The 18,739-nt window shown below is 42.1% G+C and overlaps 1 protein-coding gene across 1 annotated transcript in view; it reads right to left on the bottom strand.

Annotated features, from left to right (window-relative positions):
* Nucleotides 1-12: 12 nt before the first annotated feature.
* LOC139106397 (microtubule-associated protein futsch) overlaps nt 13-18,739 on the bottom strand; it is a 45,324-nt gene continuing 26,597 nt past the window's right edge. The window contains exons 7-8 of the mRNA XM_070663144.1: nt 5,753-18,677; nt 13-5,318 (exon numbers count right to left, since the gene is read on the bottom strand). Of these exons, the coding sequence (XP_070519245.1) occupies nt 5,149-5,318; nt 5,753-18,677 (13,095 nt within the window). The 3' untranslated portion in view covers nt 13-5,148. The remainder of the gene's footprint in view (nt 5,319-5,752; nt 18,678-18,739) is intronic.

Genomic DNA, 18,739 nt, shown 5'->3' with positions numbered 1-18,739 from the left:
AATGCATCTGAAAAGTTTTGCAAGGCGCACGGGGGCTATTTATTTTCTTCTTTCTCTTTGTCATTACAAACTTACACGGTATGTAAAATAAAACACGTGAACATGCAGAAGCGGGATACAAAACCGATGTGATGTGATTCCCGGCTGATTTAATTAACGAAAGCTACAATCACGAAAAGATGTGTCGTCATCTTCGCGTGCCTGCAACATTCGGCTTTCAGTGGGATCCTGGTCTTGATCCTTGTGCAAACACATTTCGAACAGGCGAATTTTGATCCTACGGTCGATCGACGAGGAGAAAATCAAGACGCGTGAGGCACACAGGCGAAAAATTCTAAGGTATAGTGTATATTTATTATATTATCATTTTTATCATATAGCGTAACATCGTTATTTCTATTATAATAATAATAATAATAATCATAGCACCATGAACACTCCACAGTAAATTTTTTTTCTCTTGTTTTTTCTTCATTATTTTCTTTTTTTTTTCTTTTTTTTTTCTTTTAATTCGTTATTCGAAAAGAACGCGACGCGTTAATGCGCTGCAACGGGTGCGAACACCGCGAATCGTGTAATTGTAGTACAAGAGATAATGCGGAAATGTTGGAGAACATTAGAGACGATCCAGCATCCCGAGCATCCTCGAGCTCCGAACGTCTTTCGGAGGAGAGATCGTTTGCTTCGTACCAAAAACGCGTCTCGCGTTACTCTTATCAATCACCATTGATTTTATTAATCGACCTTTTTTCCCCTTCTGATTAGAATATCATTATCGATTGTTCTACAATGAAATTACCGCTATCGCCGTTCTCGCACTCGCCGAGCATCGCGATTTTGGGAGTTCGTACAGGTGTTGAGGCTCACATTTTTCAATTTCTTTTTTTCCTGCTTTTTTTTCTCTCACGCTCTTTCTCTCTATTTCTCACGCTCTCTCGCTCTTTCTCTCGCTCTCTTACACTTTCTTTCTTACGTACTTTGTTCATATATTATATAGATATCTATATATATAATATATATTTTGTTCTTCCCTCATATTTTCCTGCTAATCTGTTTCAGTGAAAGCTCGTTCCTAATCATTTAATTGTTCTTTTTTTTGTTATTTTTATACTTTTTATTTAAATTACTCCGATAAATTCATCGTTTAATTAATCTATCCTGCGCGCATCATCATCGATCGACAATAGCTTCTCATTTAATACATTATTAATTTATTTTGTTTTCGTTAAATTGAATTTCATAATTTTAACATCCTACCTAGATAACTGGTCATTATATTACTTGTCAATAAATAATACGTAAATACATAGGTACACATACATCGTCATCATCTCTCTCCCTCTCTTTTCTTTCTGTGCTCTTTCTTTTGCCTCCGTATTCGTTCTCACATCTAAATACTTTTCTCGTGCACATGAGCTCGCTATCATACGTATGAAGGTATCGATAAATATAAAAACTCTATTCGTGTATATAATAGAAAGAGAACGATGATGATGATGATAATGACCCGCTCTCGTAAACGCAATCGTAATATTAATAATATTAATAGTAATCGCAATAATAGTAGCGCAATAATTAATATTAATCGCAATGATAACAAGCATAATAGTTAAAAGTAATCGGTACGGTAATAATCGTATTTATAACAGTATCGATCGTTTCTTTATCTTTTTCTTTTTCTTCTCGATATCACGTCATTTTTTTCCTTCTTTCACTTACACTTATTTTTCCGTTATAAAATTCTTTCGCTCGTTCGTGCTCTTTCGCTCATCGGCGAAATCTTGGTCGCGCACAACTCCACCGAAAGCGAAACGCCATCAGTCTCTCTCGCTTTCTAGACAGCTGACAATTTTTTAGACAAACGTGCCTCTTCGGTAAATGCAATTAGAAATTAACAAATAAAAATGATTGCGAACATTAAGTAACCCGGCGAATGACGGATGAGCACGTGCGGGCGATAAGTTAACTTGTACGCATGTGTGGCAAAATAAATCTCGGCTTATCGGAACGGAAAGTCGTGTGTAACTTACAGGCGGTAAAAAACTTACGCGCTAATCTATAGAAACCGGGCCCGAAGACCACCCTATCGCGTCTCGTTCGCAGCGACAAGACAAATCGCTTTTCATCGTCGTCTCCTCTCCACTTCCGCGATATCGCCGTTTTTCAATATCTGTCCGGACGATCGGTCGAGTCGAGCACCATCGTTTTCGTGTAGGCACGAATGTGTCTCGTATAGAGGAGAGCTTTCTTCGACAGTCATTCGGCGAAATCCACTTGACAGACGTTTCGGTCTCTTAAGCGTCTCAATTTTTTTTTCTTTTCTCCAGTTTCGTGACAAAATTGGAGAACGCGCGTCGACAAGATCTAAATCTCCGTGATAATTCGTTTTGCACACCTTCGTTCCGTGGATTTCGCGAGAACGGTAAGCAAAGATATCCTCTATAAGTTACAGTTCGATATCGCGCTTAATCGCACTTGTCTCTCCATTACTTCTCGTACATTGATACCTGTCGGCTTAAATGTTTTCTTACGTTTCTGGATAACGATGAATCAGTTCTACGTACGCGTCCGGCGAGTCCTTAGATCGCAGCTGCCGAGCCGATAGGTTTTGATTTCGAATCGAATCCAATTAATTCAAGTGCCGACTTGACGCTATCGGTTCGCGACAGCGGCGATCTAGGAGCACGCACGCGGGGTCCTAGACGGGTCTCTTTAAATTACAATTACAAGAACGTTAAGAGTCAAGACATTTGGAACGATCCGAACTCTCATTCGATTTCATAGAAAAGATAGTGGAACGTCGCCCAAGCAGCACAAGTGTCTCAAGAACCGTAAAAGACTTCCGAAAGTTTTTCGAAAGCCCTTTACCATGAAAGTAAAAATATCAGAAGGGAGCGTAGTATTGCGAGGATGAAACCAAAAGGGCAAGGGATTCCTCTTGCCCTTTTGACTTCTCCGCAATACTACGCTCTCATCTGATATTCTTACCTCTTACGCTCTTTATACAATATGTTTATCGCACATGTACATTCAGATCTCTATACTGCTTGAACGGCGCTCGGCCATCAGTTTTCTCGCGAAAACTCGCCGACTCCTGCGATTCAGGAAGTCATTCACGGTAACCACGTTCTCACCGTGACATAATAATGAATGGAAGGCCTATCATCGGTTTACTAAAAAATAATCGTGTCCCGTATAAAGTTTTAAATAAGTACAATGTCTCACACTCTCGCCCTCCCCGTAATCGTTGCCCGTCGTTGTGAACCATTCGTTTCGTCGACTCGTCACGCTTTGGTTTAAAATGCTTAGCTAAGAAAAAGTTAAGTACAAAAAGTTTTATCGATCTCAATCGACACCCTTCCGCCGCTTGCGTTCTCGCTAGTCTCGAGATCGCGCTGCTAAGCTCCGTCCGCGAATATTTGTTCGACGATTAGCATATCGGTCGCCAAAGTGCTGCTTTTCGTTGCGGCTGTTCGGAAAGCAAACGCCTCTACGGTTTGAAGGTAAGTTAAAACGATCGAAAACGGACTGTTCGCCCGTAGGATGGACGTTTTTTGGGACATGTGACCATCGCCCTGCACCCTCCTCGCGGCAATAAGACTCGCTCCGGATCTCTCTCTCGACGTTTATCCTCGTCGGACTCCTCGCCTAGCTCGGGCCGCGTTGTCCGCGCGGACGACGCGGCCGACGGAATCTGTCAAGCTCGCAATCGTGACTCCTCCGCGCGCATCTCTATTCTCTACGGTATAGAAACACGACACACAGATAATTCCTACCCTAGTACTTCTTGATGGAATTTAGCTCCGTTTTTACCTATGCACGAATAGACACTTACGACGAGAAAGGGGACCGTTAGTCGCGTTACAACGAAGGATAATATTTCGCAGGTAAAACGTAAATCGTTCTCCTCGTACCTCAGATCTGCGCGCGTTAAAAGAACGAGTCCTTTTGAACACGCCGTTTCGTTATCATTCACGATGTACACTTTTCACGCATGTGACTGTAGCGTCTCTTATTTTTTTTTCTCTCTTTTTTTTTCTTTTATGTACTAAATACTACGCGGTGCTCTTTAAGCGGTAGCTGTGTCAAAGATATTAAAAGTTTTACTTTGATCTGCTGATCGAGGAGAGGATGCGGGCAAGATCTCGCGTAGTATTCAACGCGCGTTCAGTCGAAACTTAGAATGTTCTACGATCAATTTGTAATTTTTCAGTAACTGGCGTGCGCGCTGTAAAAAATTTATATCAAAGTCACTCGCTATAGATGTATAATTTACTGAATTTTTTTTTTAACAATGCGTAATTTTGCTGTGTAATTACGCAGTGTAATTTTACATTTGTTGTAGTGAGTAACTTAAATATAATTCTTTTATAACGCAGATTGTTACAGAATCACCGTGCTTGTAAATCGTTCTTGGTTCGATCGTACAACGCTGTAATCGATTTTTCTTTTCATTTGGCTTCAGCGCGAAATATTCGCAAAAAACGTTTGCGATTTGAGCAGTGATAAGATATTGCACATATCAGGACTGCGAACAGTGCAGAGTGTGAAAATATAAACGTTCAATGGACACGTGGCTGTCATCAGCGCAGCGTAAGCCTTAATCGAACAAGAAATTTTTCCTATTAATAACCAACTGTTTTAGACGTGAATAATTAATTTATACCTTGTATCCCCGTTCGAGAAAAGAAACCCTCGCGATCTTTCCCTCCTTCTACCTCTTTTTCTCTATTTATTCTCGCCGCCCGCATCGTCTCCTCGCGAAGGAATAAGGAAAACGTTTCTAACTTAGATTAAGAATCCCAATTTGAGACCTAAGCGCAATCGAAAGTCGGTCTCGCTTCCTCGGGACTGTCTTTATATTATTTAACAGGATCTTTGTGATCCTGCTAGGCCGCGGAGCTACGACCGCGAGGGAATCTCGAAGTGTTGTTTTATCTTCGGATCTTCTAGAAGAGGAGGTCAGGAAACACCTGACGGGACGGTAGGTCGATCTGAGCGTTCGACTGCTGTTTCTTGTTCTCTTCTTATTATATTTTTGCTTCTTTTGGGTTCCTCTTGTAGAAATAGGTTCGAAAAGACGAAGTGATGGCGCGCTCCGGACACCGCTCAGAACTCGACTATTACGGCTGAGCAGGCTGCCAATCCCTAGAACTCGAGCCTGTAGGCGCTGCAACTAGTCTCGTGATCTTGGAGATTGATAGTGCACCGGGACGCGGACGGCGATAAGTCTATGTGATTCGCCGCGAGAGCCTCTTCATTATCGGCGACCCAGTAGCCTAAGGTGTCGGTGTCGTAGGTCGGAATCATGGTTACTTCTGATAAAAAAAGAATAGAATTATTACATCGAAATCTAAACATGTTACGTAATTAATAAATAATATTAATTACGTAACATCGGTCAAATATTAATATTGCTACGTGATGAATATAAAGATCGAATCGTGATATAATGTCTGTAAAAAATAATTTACAAAATTAATTTTAATCATCAATACGATAATTAATTATGATCAAGCTATTAGCCATAAAAAAATATAATTATTTATAACGTTAAATTTGACTTATATATTTTTAATTTTAAATAAATTGTTAAATACGTTCTTTAAATTTTAAGTAAAAGTAATGCACATAATTAAGAGCATTATCTTAATGATTTATCACAAATAGATGTAAACCTGTAAAAGCATATAGATTTTTAACATTTAAAAAATATATAATATATAAGTTCTTAACGTTTAAATAAACTTACCGAGATCTTTGTCTTCCCAAGTCTTTTTCGCTTCTAGCAGAGCGTCGTAGACTTCTCGGCTGGGTTCCGTGCCACTGAAAACATAGTATCTCGCCCTCACTTTTTTGAAAAACTCCAGAGAAGTGTAGTACGAATTTCCGTGATGAGGCACGTACGCCAGATCCATATAAACCGGCTGAATCTTATTCTTCGAATCTTTTACCTTTTTGTCGTTTTTACCGGGACTTTCTGAACGTTTCTTATTTTTTATATTCTCCGACTGGACCTTCTTCGCTTGCTTCCGCTCCTTTTTCGGCGTGCTAGGTGCTCCTTTGTTCGATACTTCGTTCGCTACTGGTGCTGGCGCCGGCGAGGGCAGCCTGAGAGGTTCTCCCCAATCTTTTATAACATCAAAATTCAGAGTATCAGACGTTGTTTCATTTGAGCATGAAGGAGATTGAGCAGAGTTCTTCAAATTAAATTTTCTGGGCGGTTTAGGTGACGGCAGACCGAGAGGAGTTCCCCATCCTTCTAAAGGATCTTTCTTCGAATCGCCCTTCGAATCGTCCTTAGAATCGTCCGTGAACGAGGACGACGGATGATCTTTTTCATCGGCCGCTTCGTGCCGAAGTCTACCGTTCGTATATATGGGCGATATCCCGCTGTTGAAAGCTCCCGCAGCTTCTTTTACGTCTTTACGCTCCATCATAGCTTTATCGAAGTCGAGATCCGCCTCGTCGACGTACCGCTTCGCGTCCGGCTTCTCGCCGTAATCGCCGACTGGTTCCTTCTCGACTGTAAATCGGCTGTGGGCGGGATCGCTGCTTTTCTGCATACCGGTCTCGCCGTGGAAGGTTTTCATGGCAGAGATCTCGTGCGGTACCGCCGGTAGCTCGCCGTAAAAGCTGCTACTCATTGCGGCTGCCGAGAACTCGATCTGTTTCTGCTCCTCTTGCGTGCCGGAGGTCGACTCGTAATGATGTATCGAGGAAAAAGGTGAGCCGGATGGCTCGTCATCGGAATAAGTATGTCGCTCTTCACCGCTGCCCCACGGATGCGTCGAAATCTTGCTGTGCTCCCCCGGCTGACTTGGCCCGCGTTCCTTCTCACTCGTTGCGTCGTCGGATGCTGGACTGTCGCCGCGCTGCAACTCCGAGGACTTGATGCTGCCAATGATGCTGCTGATCGCGCTCTCCGCGGCGTCCTTGCTCGGCAAACGTTCGTCCACCGTCACGTCGGTTTTCTCGGCCAAAACTACCGTCTCGCCTTTCTCGTTCGTCGTCTCTGTGACCTCTCTGGTTGTCGTTACTATCTCACCTTCGTCGGACACGGTCTTCGTCGTCGTCACGATAGTTCGAATCATCTCGCCTGATCTGAAGCCCTCCGGAGTGCCCGACGAGCGACCATCGGATCTTCTGTCCGGCGTTGATCTACCTGACATGTGAGGCTGTACCGCGGCACCTTCTCTAATCAGCGGCGACATCGGAATATCCGGCGTAGATTTGCCGCTGAAAACGATGTCTTTGGGCAGCGATATATCCGGCGAAGATTTTCCCGAATAACTTTTGTCGTCAGATATAAGTTCTCGTATTAAAGGAGACACCGGGTGCTCGAACTTCTCCGTATCCAAGTGCTCCTTCGCCTCAAATTTATCTTGCTGTTTGAGATCGGGTGTTGATTTCCCGGAGTCGCAAGTTTTCACATCGGGTGTCGAAGTGCCTGAAGTCACGTTTGTAATAGTTTCTTTGATCATTTTTTCCATAGCTTTCGTGGTCTTTGTTAATTTTTCCACCAACTCTTCGGTGGCTTCGTCCGTGCTATCCTTGACATCCGAGACAAGAAAGATGTTCCTGTTCAAAACTTCGGCATCCGGACCAGAGATTGTCGACACCAGGGTCACAACTCGTTTTAAGTCGGCACTAGATGCTGCGTCAGGCGCCTTTTCGTCACTCACTTCCTTGTGAGACGTGCCCGAGGTAGAATCTGTATAGATTTTCGAAGGATCAGTCTGCGCAAATTCGGTTTCCGGTAGTTTTTCCGTCACAATCGTTTGCATCGGTCTCGCCGTAATCGTCTTTACGCATTCGATGAAGACTTCCTTCGTGTCGGTCGTCTCCTCTTCAGGAACGACGATCTCGCGTTTAATTACCTTCGTCATAATTTCAGGCTCCTCTTCCTCAATAATTTCGCGTTTAAGGACGTTGGTGACCTCTTCTGGCTCGTCGTGTTCTACAATTTCTCGCTTGATAATTTTGACGGTCGTTTCAAACTCCTCTGGTTGAGTGCTCACTTGCTTGACTTCTGAAACACCCGCTGTCTCTTCAGGTTTATCAATAGTTTCTGTGATCTTACTTTCTCGCAAAATTGTGACAGTTTGCGTCGATGGCACGTCTTTTATATCCGTCGCATCCGTTCTCGTTATGTGAGTCGTAGTCAGCGTAGATTCCGGTAATTTTCCGGTCGCTTTACTCGTGGACTCCATCCCAGGAGCCGCGTCGGGCGCAGATTCCGGAGTCGACTTTCCAGAGAGCGTGGTTATATGAGTCGTCCGCATTTCCGTCATACCGCCGACAAAAGCTTTGTGGAACTGACTTTCATAATCCGCCGGATAATCGGATTTTTCTAGCTGTTGCTCACCGGATTCCGAGTACGTCTCCATTCCATACTCGACCGAAGATTTTCTGGCGTCGTGCGGCAGCTCGTAATCCGCCGTTTCCTCGAAGCGATACATCGCCTTATCGTAGTCCTCCTCCTGCTCTTCCTCTTGATAAATTTCCATGTCGATCACAGATTCTCTTGGGAGCTTCCGCTTCAGTATAATCTCCTCCACGATTTCGAGAATAATGTACCGAGGTAAAGAAGTCCGGATAATTATTTCCTCGAGTATTACCTCCGTGATCTTTTTTCCTTTCTTTATGTACTCCTCGTCTAAAAGTTTCTCGATCTCCATTCGCTTTTCTTCCGATATCAGAATCTCCTCGTCTATATGCGGTTCCGAGCGACTGTTTTGAGTAGATTTGTCGGAGGGAATAGGCTCGGGACTCAAACTTGGAGTGGCGGAGAGCGCTGATTTCGAATCTCTGCCATCCGGACTTTCACCCCTCGTGTCACTTGGTTTTTTGTGATCTTGCGTATCTCGAATAACGTCGACTTTCCCGAAATCTAAAGGCCTCTCTTTCTCCTCAGAAAAATCCATGCTCTTTCTTCCGGGTTCCTGCAAGTCTCCTTTCGGCTTTGATTCCGATTCTTTTCCGTATTGAGGTTCAGACGAGGCTTCATCGTCCACGAAATCGAAGACGGTGCTCCTTGGCACATTTTGCCGGCTGATTATGTCTTCTATTATCTCCATCACTACAAACTGAGGCACCGAATACATCATAATTAATCTCTCGATTACTATTAAACTAATCTTTTTCTTTTTTGCAATATACTCATCTAAAATGTATTTCTCGATTTCCGCCTTTTTTTCGGTCGTCACTTCGATAACATTTTCGTCCTCATCGTCCGATTTTTCCGTCTTGCTCGGCTGTTCAATGTCTGGCTTAAAATCGGCGAATCGTTTCTCGCGGATCTTTTGCATTTTCTTTTCAATTGTCTCCGGAGAAGTTTCAGGGCTCTTGCTGTCTTTTTTAGATTCTTCTGTCTCAAGTGATTTTTCCGAATCAAAATGCAAACCGGAAATATCCTTCGGTGATTTATCCGCCGGTGAACTGGCTCGCGACGATTTAGCAGATTCGGTTTTTCCGACTTCTAAGCTCGATGAAATTGTCGACTCTCCTTTCGGTTCCGGTTTCTGCGAAACTTTGTTGAGATCTTCGAGCTTATCACTAGCAGCGCTTGATGATCTAGATTTCTCCTTTTGATCGTGCCTGTCTTCAGCTAAACTCGGCGATCTTGAAATATCAGACGGCGGCTCCGTTTTGTCACTAATAATGCTTAATGATCTCGTCTTGTCAATAAATTCTATTTCGCCGATTATACCAGACGTTTTTAATCGATCGACATCTATTTTCTCCATTGATTGATCGCCAGCCACGCCGGGAGATTTACTTAAATCAACAGGTGGATCTAATTTGTCAGAAATAGGCGAAGTTGATTTTCTAGGCAATTCCATTCTTTCGCTTGCGACACTCGACGATCTGGATTTATCGGCAGGTGCTTCCAGTACATCTTTGAGATCTGGTTTTTCCTCCGTAACGCTAGTCGCTCTCGAGCTATCGGCAGATTTTTTTTCGTCAATCTTGTCACGCGAGTCTTCTGTTTTGTGAGGAATTAAAGGAAATATCGGCTTCTCAATCGATTCTTTTTGATCGCTCGTCGCGCTTATCACACTAGGCGATCTAGATTTGTCCGCCGACAATTCTAGCACGTCTTTTAAATCAGCTGCATCCCCCGCGACACTCGATGGTTTAGAGCTAACAGCAGATTTTGCCTCTTCGCTCGCTACGCTCGGTGACTTGCTTTTGTCGGCTTCTTCTTTCTTATCCGGAACTGTCGGTGATTTCGCTTTCTCCATTGGTTCCTTTTGATCGGACGTAATGCTCGCGATACTAGGTGACTTAGATTTATCTAACGATTGTTCAGTAACGTCCGTTAGATCACTGCTCGGCGATTTCGATCGGTCTTCAAGTTCTTTCAGATCACTCGTAGCACTTATTGCTACTAATGATTTTAATGTTTCGCCAAACTGCTCCGTAAGGTCTTTCAAATCTGGCTTTTCTCCAACAATACTCGGAGATTTTGAACGATCAAGCGACTCTTTTCGTTCCCCCGTAATGCTAGAAGATCTTGATTTCTCTGCGGCGACATCCTTCAAGCTCGATTCTTCTTCGACTGCTGAGATTACTTCGAATACAGTTTCAAAGACTTTTAGGAGGGAATCAAACTCGTTTGAATCCATTTCTTCCTTTACGATACTCGGAGACTTAGAACGGTCGACTGGATCTTTTTCGCTCGTAACGCTAATCACACTAGGAGATCTCGATTTTTCTATCGGTGTTTCTGATACGTCTTTCATATCCGCTCTCTCACCTGAAATGCTGGGTGATTTAGAACGATCCGCCGATTCTTTCTGAACGCCCGTCACGCTCGCAACGCTGGACGATCTGGATTTATCGAAAGATACATCTATATGCTCTCCCGTGCCACTTATAACGCTTGGCGATCTTGATTTGTCGAGCGATTGCTCGGTAATAGTTTTTAAATCTGGTTTTTCGTCTGTAATACTCGGTGACTTCGAACGATCCGGTTCTTTAGGTTCGCTAATGCCGCTCGCCACGCTCGGCGATCGCGATTTATCTAACGGAGATTGCGTTATATCTTTTAGATCCGATTTGTCTTCATCGATTTTCGATTTCAACGCATCTTTTGATATTTCAGTTTTGTCATCAACTGATTGCGTTATTAGAGGCTGTTCTGATTTATCGTCTTTAACGCTTGTAACACTAGGCGATCGGGTTTTTTCGATTTGCAAGTCCACATCCTTGAAATTTATTTTTTCTACAGAAAAGCTCGGTGATCTAGAATGGTCACTTACTTTTTTGCTATCTGATTTATCACTAGCTACACTGGGAGATCTATCTTTATCATGTGATTCTTCAGTCTTATCAATATCTTTAGGCGAGTCTGGCCTATCAAAAATAGGGGATTTTGGTTTTTCTAAATAACGCTCCGTCACATCTTGAAGGTCCGGCTTGTCCGCGACTATGCTCGGTGACTTCGAACGTTCGGCCTCCTTCTTTTCGTCGGATTTATCACTGCTCGCGCTTGGAGATCTGGCTTCGTCAATTGGTCCCTTTTCACTCTCGAAAATAGGCAACTTTTCACTTATCGTTTCTTTTTCAGCGATACTAAGCGATCTCGTCTTATCGGTTTCCTTATCGACTTCATCTTTTAGAACGCTAGACGATTTATCGAGAAATTTAATATCCTCTTCAGCTTTCTCACTAATAGTTGTAGAATGAGATTTATCTACTGATTTTTTCTCTTCTAAATTTTTATCCTCTGATTCCATTGCTTTGTCTAAATATACTGGCGATTCTTGATCTACAGTTGATTTAGTTGTTATAGATTCAGGTGATTTTTTACTGGCTTCTACGGCGGCAGCATCTTCGGTAATCGGTGCTTTCGCGAAATGCATTTCAAATTTATCTGTGGGAGACTTCGAAAAAATTGTTTCAGCCGACGAAATATCTTCTGAATGCAGAGATTCGGGTGTCTTCGGGATATTAATTCCTTCTCTTTTAGATTCTGGAAGCAACTCCTCGACTGGTTTTTGTTTTTCAGCTGTTTCTGGTAAAAATTTCTGCGTCGTCGTGTCAAGAAACAATTCTGGTTTTTCATCTTTTACTTCAAGCGGCGATGGAGATTTTTCTTTAGCGGGAGATTTCGTTTCTTCTTTAGACGACTGTGGTACATCTTTTTCGTCAATTTTATCTGATACCTTCAAATCTTCCTTCTCCACGGGAGATTTCAAGATTGCGACATCTTGCAATTTCTCTGGCGCCTCTAGCTTACGCGATTTTTCCAAACTGTCTTCAAGATCCTGCGAATCATGAGGGCCGGGTAATTTTTTCAAAGTATCATCCGGAGTAATCTTATCCTTACCTTCTGGCGTAGATTTTGCGGAAATGCTATCCTTCTCGGGAGTACTCACGCTCGAATGCGAATCTTTATCCGGTGTAGACTTAGCGGATGCATCCTTGAGAGCATCGTCAGGAGCAACGGTCTTTGTAAAAGTTATACTGCCAGTTGGACAAATTTCAGTTTCCTCTCTGCCATCTTCGCTACACGACGTAACCAGCATTCTTGTGACAGTGCCATCGTCAGCTTTAGAAGGTAATATTTGCGCCGTATCCGTTAATATTTCACCTGAAATTGAACTTATTAGTTTGGATTTATCATCTTTTATTTCAAATTGCGATTCTTCAACTTTTTCTTTAGTAATGGGCTCAATCTCTTTTTTTATTTCTAATTTCTCGTCAATTATCTTTGAGCTTTGTGAAATTGATTTAGAAATAATTTCTACTTCAATCGACGGTCGTTTATTAGAAATATCTTTAGATATTTCTTTATTTGATTCTTCAATCGAATATTTCTCTGCTTTATCAGAAACTGACGGTATCGATTTCGCAGTTTCTTTCGACAGAATGTCGTCTGTCTTTTCTTTAGCCTCGTCTAAATATTTCTCGGTGGTATCAACAATTTCTGATAATTCGGACGTTTCTCGTTGTTCAGGCTCTTTTTTTTTATCAGCTGACTTAATATCTTTCGTAATTTGAGGCTCTTCTTTTCCTATTTTTCCTTTAGTTTCTTGCACGAATTTTTCATCCGCCTCGATCACTTCACTTGTAGTATCCTCCATAACTTCTTCGTCGTCTTTCTCTTTCATTTCAACTGCTTTTTCGGGAGACGTAACTGGAACATCGCGCACTTTATATTCTTGTTCGACGGCCTCGAAGTCGTCGATTGCATCTTTCTCGTGCTCCTTTGCAACTGTGGGCAAAGTTTCTGTACTTTTCCTTACGTCAACTGCGTCGGAGATTCTCCTAGGAATACTGATAAATCCATCCACTTCCTCCTCTTCTTCGACGTCCTCCGCTTCAGACATTGCCGATAATTCTTCTTCAGTACTCGTTTCTCGCTCAAGCACATCCTCTTTCTGTTCGTCTTTTAATTCGAATGGAGATTTTTTCTCTGCAAAGCTGGAAATTTCGGTAACTGATTTTCTTTTTTCAGTTATTATTTGCGATTCTGGAATCACTTCCTCTTTAATATGCAATAATTCTTCTTCGGTTACACTAAGTATTGCATGCCTCGGTATTTTCTTTTTAATAATAATCTCTTCGATAATCTCAATAATAATTTTCTTAGGTATTTTCTTTTTACCACAAATTTCTTCAAGCTTTTTAATATTAATGTTGTCTCCTTTGGTAACATATTCATTAACAATATATTCCTCAATTTCCGCTCGTTTTGCCGGAGTAATCGGTTCTTCCACTTGCGGAGTTTCTACGCCTGACGCCTCAACTAATTTTTCTTTCTTATCTTCGAGTGTCTTTTTAGATATTAATAAATCTTCTTCCTTTGCAGCACCGGTAACAGATTCTCGTTTGGCAGTTATATCCATTTTTGGTGTTATTTGTTCCTCTGCGGATTGTTCTGGTGATTCTTCTGGCAATTCTTCTTCCACTATTTCAGATAATACTTTTTCAGAAACGTCCAATATCGTATGTTTGGCAATTTTTTTCTTAACAATAATCTCTTCGATAATTTCGATAACAATCTTCTTAGGCACGACTTTCTGAATCGAAATTTCCTCGAGGACATCTACGGTAATTCGTTTCCCTTTGGCGACATATTCGTTAACGATGTATTCCTCGATCTCCGTTCTTTTTTCAGATGCGATTGATTCTTTTAACTTTAAAATTTCAAGTTCGTCCACAACGCTTTCCTTGAGGAGTCCCTTCTTTATAATAATCTCTTCGATAATGTAAATCACGCGCTCTTTCGGAATACGTTTTACGACGGTAATATATTCGATCACCTCGACGGTGATTTTTTTCTTTTTCGTAATAATTAATTCTTCGATCACTTCTTCAACGGGCGCTTCTCTATTGAGAATTTGTTTAATATCCTCCGGTATCTTTGGGAGTTCCTGAAGCCCGGCTTCTTCTAATCCCTCGTCGTATATCTTATCTGCGACGAATTTCGGCGAAGTCGGCGTAGAACCGGGAGTTACCATCACTATCTCCGCTTTTGCCGGTGAAATCTTTTGCTCGAAGCCGATTACAGGTTCCTCTATTTCATCCTCAAATCTCTCTTCGAAAGACGGCCGCTTCGCCGTTTTCTTTACGCATACGTCCTCGATACCAGCTTGCATCACATCTACGCGAGATGGATCGTCGTCCGTTGGTTTTTTATGCTGCTCGCAAATATGCTGATCGTCCTTTAACATCTCCGCACAAATTTGTTGCGCATCTCTCTTATCTTTCGTTACATCTTTCACAGGCGACGTAATATCATCTTTTTCTTTTACCACTTTTATGCAAAGCTCTTCCTTTACTTCCACAGCGCCAGGTTTCTCATATAGCGACAGAAGTTCGACGGGCTTTTCGATAGGTTTCTCTTCGTAAACAGATTCTTTTTCCTCTAATTTAACGACTTTTTCCGGAGATATTTTTTCACTTGAAACAGAAGGCTTTCTCTCCGTCAAAATTGGAGATATATTTTCTTTCGAAGGTTTTCTGTCTGTTGAAATTAGTGAAATCTCTTCTTTCTTATGAGTCTCATCGAATAACGTTTTATCGGAAAGAAAATCGTCATCTCTGAGAACCTCGGCAACTTTTTTCACGATTTCTGTGACGTCCTTAGGTTTTTCTTCCAATACGATGCCAGCGGTACCAGCAAGGACTTCTCCGACGTCTCTGACAGCTTCTTTCATGTCTCTGTATGGTCCCTCTATTTCCTCTTCGTATTCGTTTTCAAATTCTTCGTCTTTCGGTATATCAAACTTGACTTTTTCCGGTTCTTTTACATCTGGCAAATGACTTTGAATGTGTGGTTTTATCTCTTCTAATTTCTCGACGACTCCTTCTAACGTATCTTTTACCGCATCTTTCAGAGCAGACGGTGCTTCATGTATTTCAACTATCTCTTCTTTAATTTTATCTTCTAAAGATTCCAATGAATCTCTTAAACTATCTTTCACAGTTTTGAATTTTTTCGAAGCCTCTTCTAACAGTGCTTTTACTTCTTCTACGTCTTCTCCGATGTCCTCTTCCTTAAGAAGCTCAATCTCCTTTTCAATTTCCTTGTCTTTAATTTGTTTTACTGATGAAACAGTGGCTGGCGATATATCCTTCGCAACGAATGATTTATCGATTGTATCTTCTGCTTTTTTAATCTCGTCTAATTTATCAGTTGGAGGCTTTTCTTCGAGATGCGATACACTTTGCTTTTGTGCGTCTAATATTTCCTCCTGTATAAATGCCGCAGTTTCCTTAATAGTGGCTACTTTTACATCAGCAATCGTAGGCTTTGCTTCTTCGAAAGTCTCAGGTTTATCGACGGGTTTGCCCACTTTAGGAAACATCTTTTCCATATCGACCTCTTCCAAAAGTGTTTTTTCTTGTACTTTCGGTTCTTTCGGAGAACTTGATTTCGAAGATTTTTCATCTGAATCTTTCTCAGCATCCTTCTTCGTTTTCTTTGTTAATTTATCAATACCTTTCTCGAACTTATCCGCCACTTTACCAAAGAAACTGAAAACGCCTTTTTGTTCCTTTGCAGACGGAGTTAGCGGTTCTTTGCTCTCCTGTGTAGTCGGCGACGGCTTTTCTTCTTTCCCTTTCTCAAAATCTTCCATTCTATACAGTTTAGGATCGACTTCTTCGTGAACAGGAAGATCGGCAACTTCGTCAGGCGTTTTAACGATATCTCTTTGCAGATTATGCATTGTCTGACGAACATCAAATACCTTGACTTCCGGCTTGGCAGCCACGGGAGCAGCTTCGGGAACGACTTCTTTAATTACTTTTACAGGAACGTCTTTTTCCTTTACCTCCTCAATAACGTGTTTCTCATCAATGTCTTCTTTTATTTCATCCAACGGTATTCGCTCGTCTTCGGGTAAAGTCGGAGCGGTTGTAGTCGCACCTGACTCTATTGTCGATATTCGCTCCTGAGATTCTTCCATTTTTTCAAGAATATTTTCTTTTTGATCGACATCTGGCTTCAAGTCTGTATCTGTCGTCTTTTTTTCCGATGAATCTAATTTATCTGGACTCAAGCTAGATCCTTCTTTTGTAACATCCTCGCTGTCTTTTTTACCAGAATCGTCCTTTTCTTCGGCTTTTTGTACAATCTCGGTTGCGGAAGCAATTATATCTTTCACTTCTTTCTGTAATTGTTCCTTATGTTCCGAAGATAATTCAACGATTTCCTTCTCTTTATCCGCGACTTTTTCTACCTTCTTTTCCGGACTATCACTTTTTCCTTTCTCAGGTTCTTCCTTCTCGCCTTTTTCTTTCATTACTTCCGCATCTTTTAACGCCTTTGCTTTTTCCGATTGAGCTTCATCGAGAACATGCTTTTGTTCACCTTCGCCGCTCTGAGCAGAATCTTCGGTGTAAACCTCTTCCTTTTCTACGATAAGATACTCATCCTCCTCAGTCAACTCTTGACTCTCTTTTCGAGATCCTTCCTTCTTAGGTGCGTCCTCGATTTCAGCCGTCACATCTTCCTCTGTGACTTCCTCCTCCTTCTTATCAGTGGCTTCAGCCGTGATTTCGTCATCACCCTCGAAACGATCATCTTTTCGAGTCTCTTCAATCCTCTCCGCTTTTTGTAAAACAGCTTCAATTTCCTCCACCACTTCTCGTTCTTCTTTGAGATCTGCCAACACTTTACTCTCTATAGAATCTAATGATATATCTTCAGATTGTTCGACTAAACTCTTATCAATCGGTTTTACGGCTTCCGGTTCTATGCCAGATGGAGTAGAAACTGTGGATGAATCGGTAGTGCCTTTGTCACCCTTCACTTTACGAATAACGCCGTCTTTATCTGACTTTACGGAAGCAGTCGGAGTACTGCGAGTAGATTTCGCCGGACTGCCTGGCATACGAACTTTACTGGGGCTGATCGGTTTTGTGCGACGGCTGATCGGTTTTCTGTCTATAGGTTTAGGTTTCGCGGACACTTTAGCGACGGCTGCCGCGGTATCTTTCGCGGCGGGCTTTTCGACCTCAGATTTCTTTTGTTCCACAACTTTCCTATTGTTCGCTTCCTTGGCGCTCTTGGCTGGAAGACTTGGAACCACCTTGGCAGCCGATTTTGCTTTCGGCACAACTTTTGACATTTCCGTCTTTGTCGCAGCGCCGTTCAAAGTCTTTTTCGGAGTAGTTGGAGAGGACTTCACGGAATCTTTTTTCTCCGCACCGGGAGGTCTAACTTTCTTCTCACTTAACTTCGGCTTTGGAGTTACCTCGCTCTTTTTCATTTCAACCTTTACTGCAGGCTTACCCTCTCTCGGTTCTTTCTTTTTCGGTTCGGGCTTGATTTTCGATTCTTTAGTTTTTTCCAACTCCGGTTTGATTAAATCAGTCTTTTTCACGTCGTCTTCTCGTTTTTCGGATTTTTCTGCCTTACTTGGATCTTTCTTCGGTTCTTTCTTTACTTCTTTCAATTCTTTCTCAATCTTCTTACTCTCTTTAACCTCGGTCTCGAGTTTTTTATTTTCCGTGATTTTTTTTGTTTTCACTTCTTTTTTGCTCGTAGATATAATTGGCGTCGATTGAGGAGTACTCTTGGGTGCGGTTTCGTCCACGGCCTTAACGGATTTTGATTCCGACGGTTCTCTCTTCTCTTTCTTTTCCAAAATTTTCTTAGGCTCCTTTTCGATAAGATGGAACTTCTTGATCGGTTTATCTCTAAGTGTCGCCAAAGATACTGACGGTGACAGTGTCTTCGCCGAACACACCGGATGCTTTAAGAAATCGAGATGCTTTAATCGTTCAAAACCTGCAAAAATCTTATGCTGCGGCGTGCTGCCGGGGAAAAGAATTCGCGTGATATTATCCTCGGGATTGGCTGGCTGCCAAACCAAAAGCGCGCATATCGACACGAGATTCTGAATCGGAAATGTAAGATTGTTCGAATCCTTCTTGTGAGAACCTGCAAACAGCTTCGAATCCGAAGCGTGCCACTTAGATAGGAACTCACGCACTTCGCGACTGTCCTTGCTCGGATTAAGCACGTACATGTCCAGCGTGCCATGACCCACTTTGTGGTAGAGGTTGATTGGCTCAGGATCTCTATAGCAAGGATGAGCGCGGAGATTGATGTGTCGAAGATTCGTTACCATCTCTTGACCAATGTCAGTAAGATTGAAAACGAGGGGATCGATGTCCTTATCGCCATCAGGTGAATTTGATTGTCTTCTTTCCTATATCGCATATTTTTATTTATGAGAAAATATAATAAAATGTAGACATGCTTTCCTAACGT

The sequence above is a fragment of the Cardiocondyla obscurior genome, linkage group LG01, assembly GCF_019399895.1.
Source record: "Cardiocondyla obscurior isolate alpha-2009 linkage group LG01, Cobs3.1, whole genome shotgun sequence".
NCBI classification, from domain to species: Eukaryota; Metazoa; Arthropoda; class Insecta; order Hymenoptera; family Formicidae; genus Cardiocondyla; species Cardiocondyla obscurior.
Note: the sequence above shows the minus strand (reverse complement) of the source record. Positions and strands in the feature narration are given on the sequence as shown.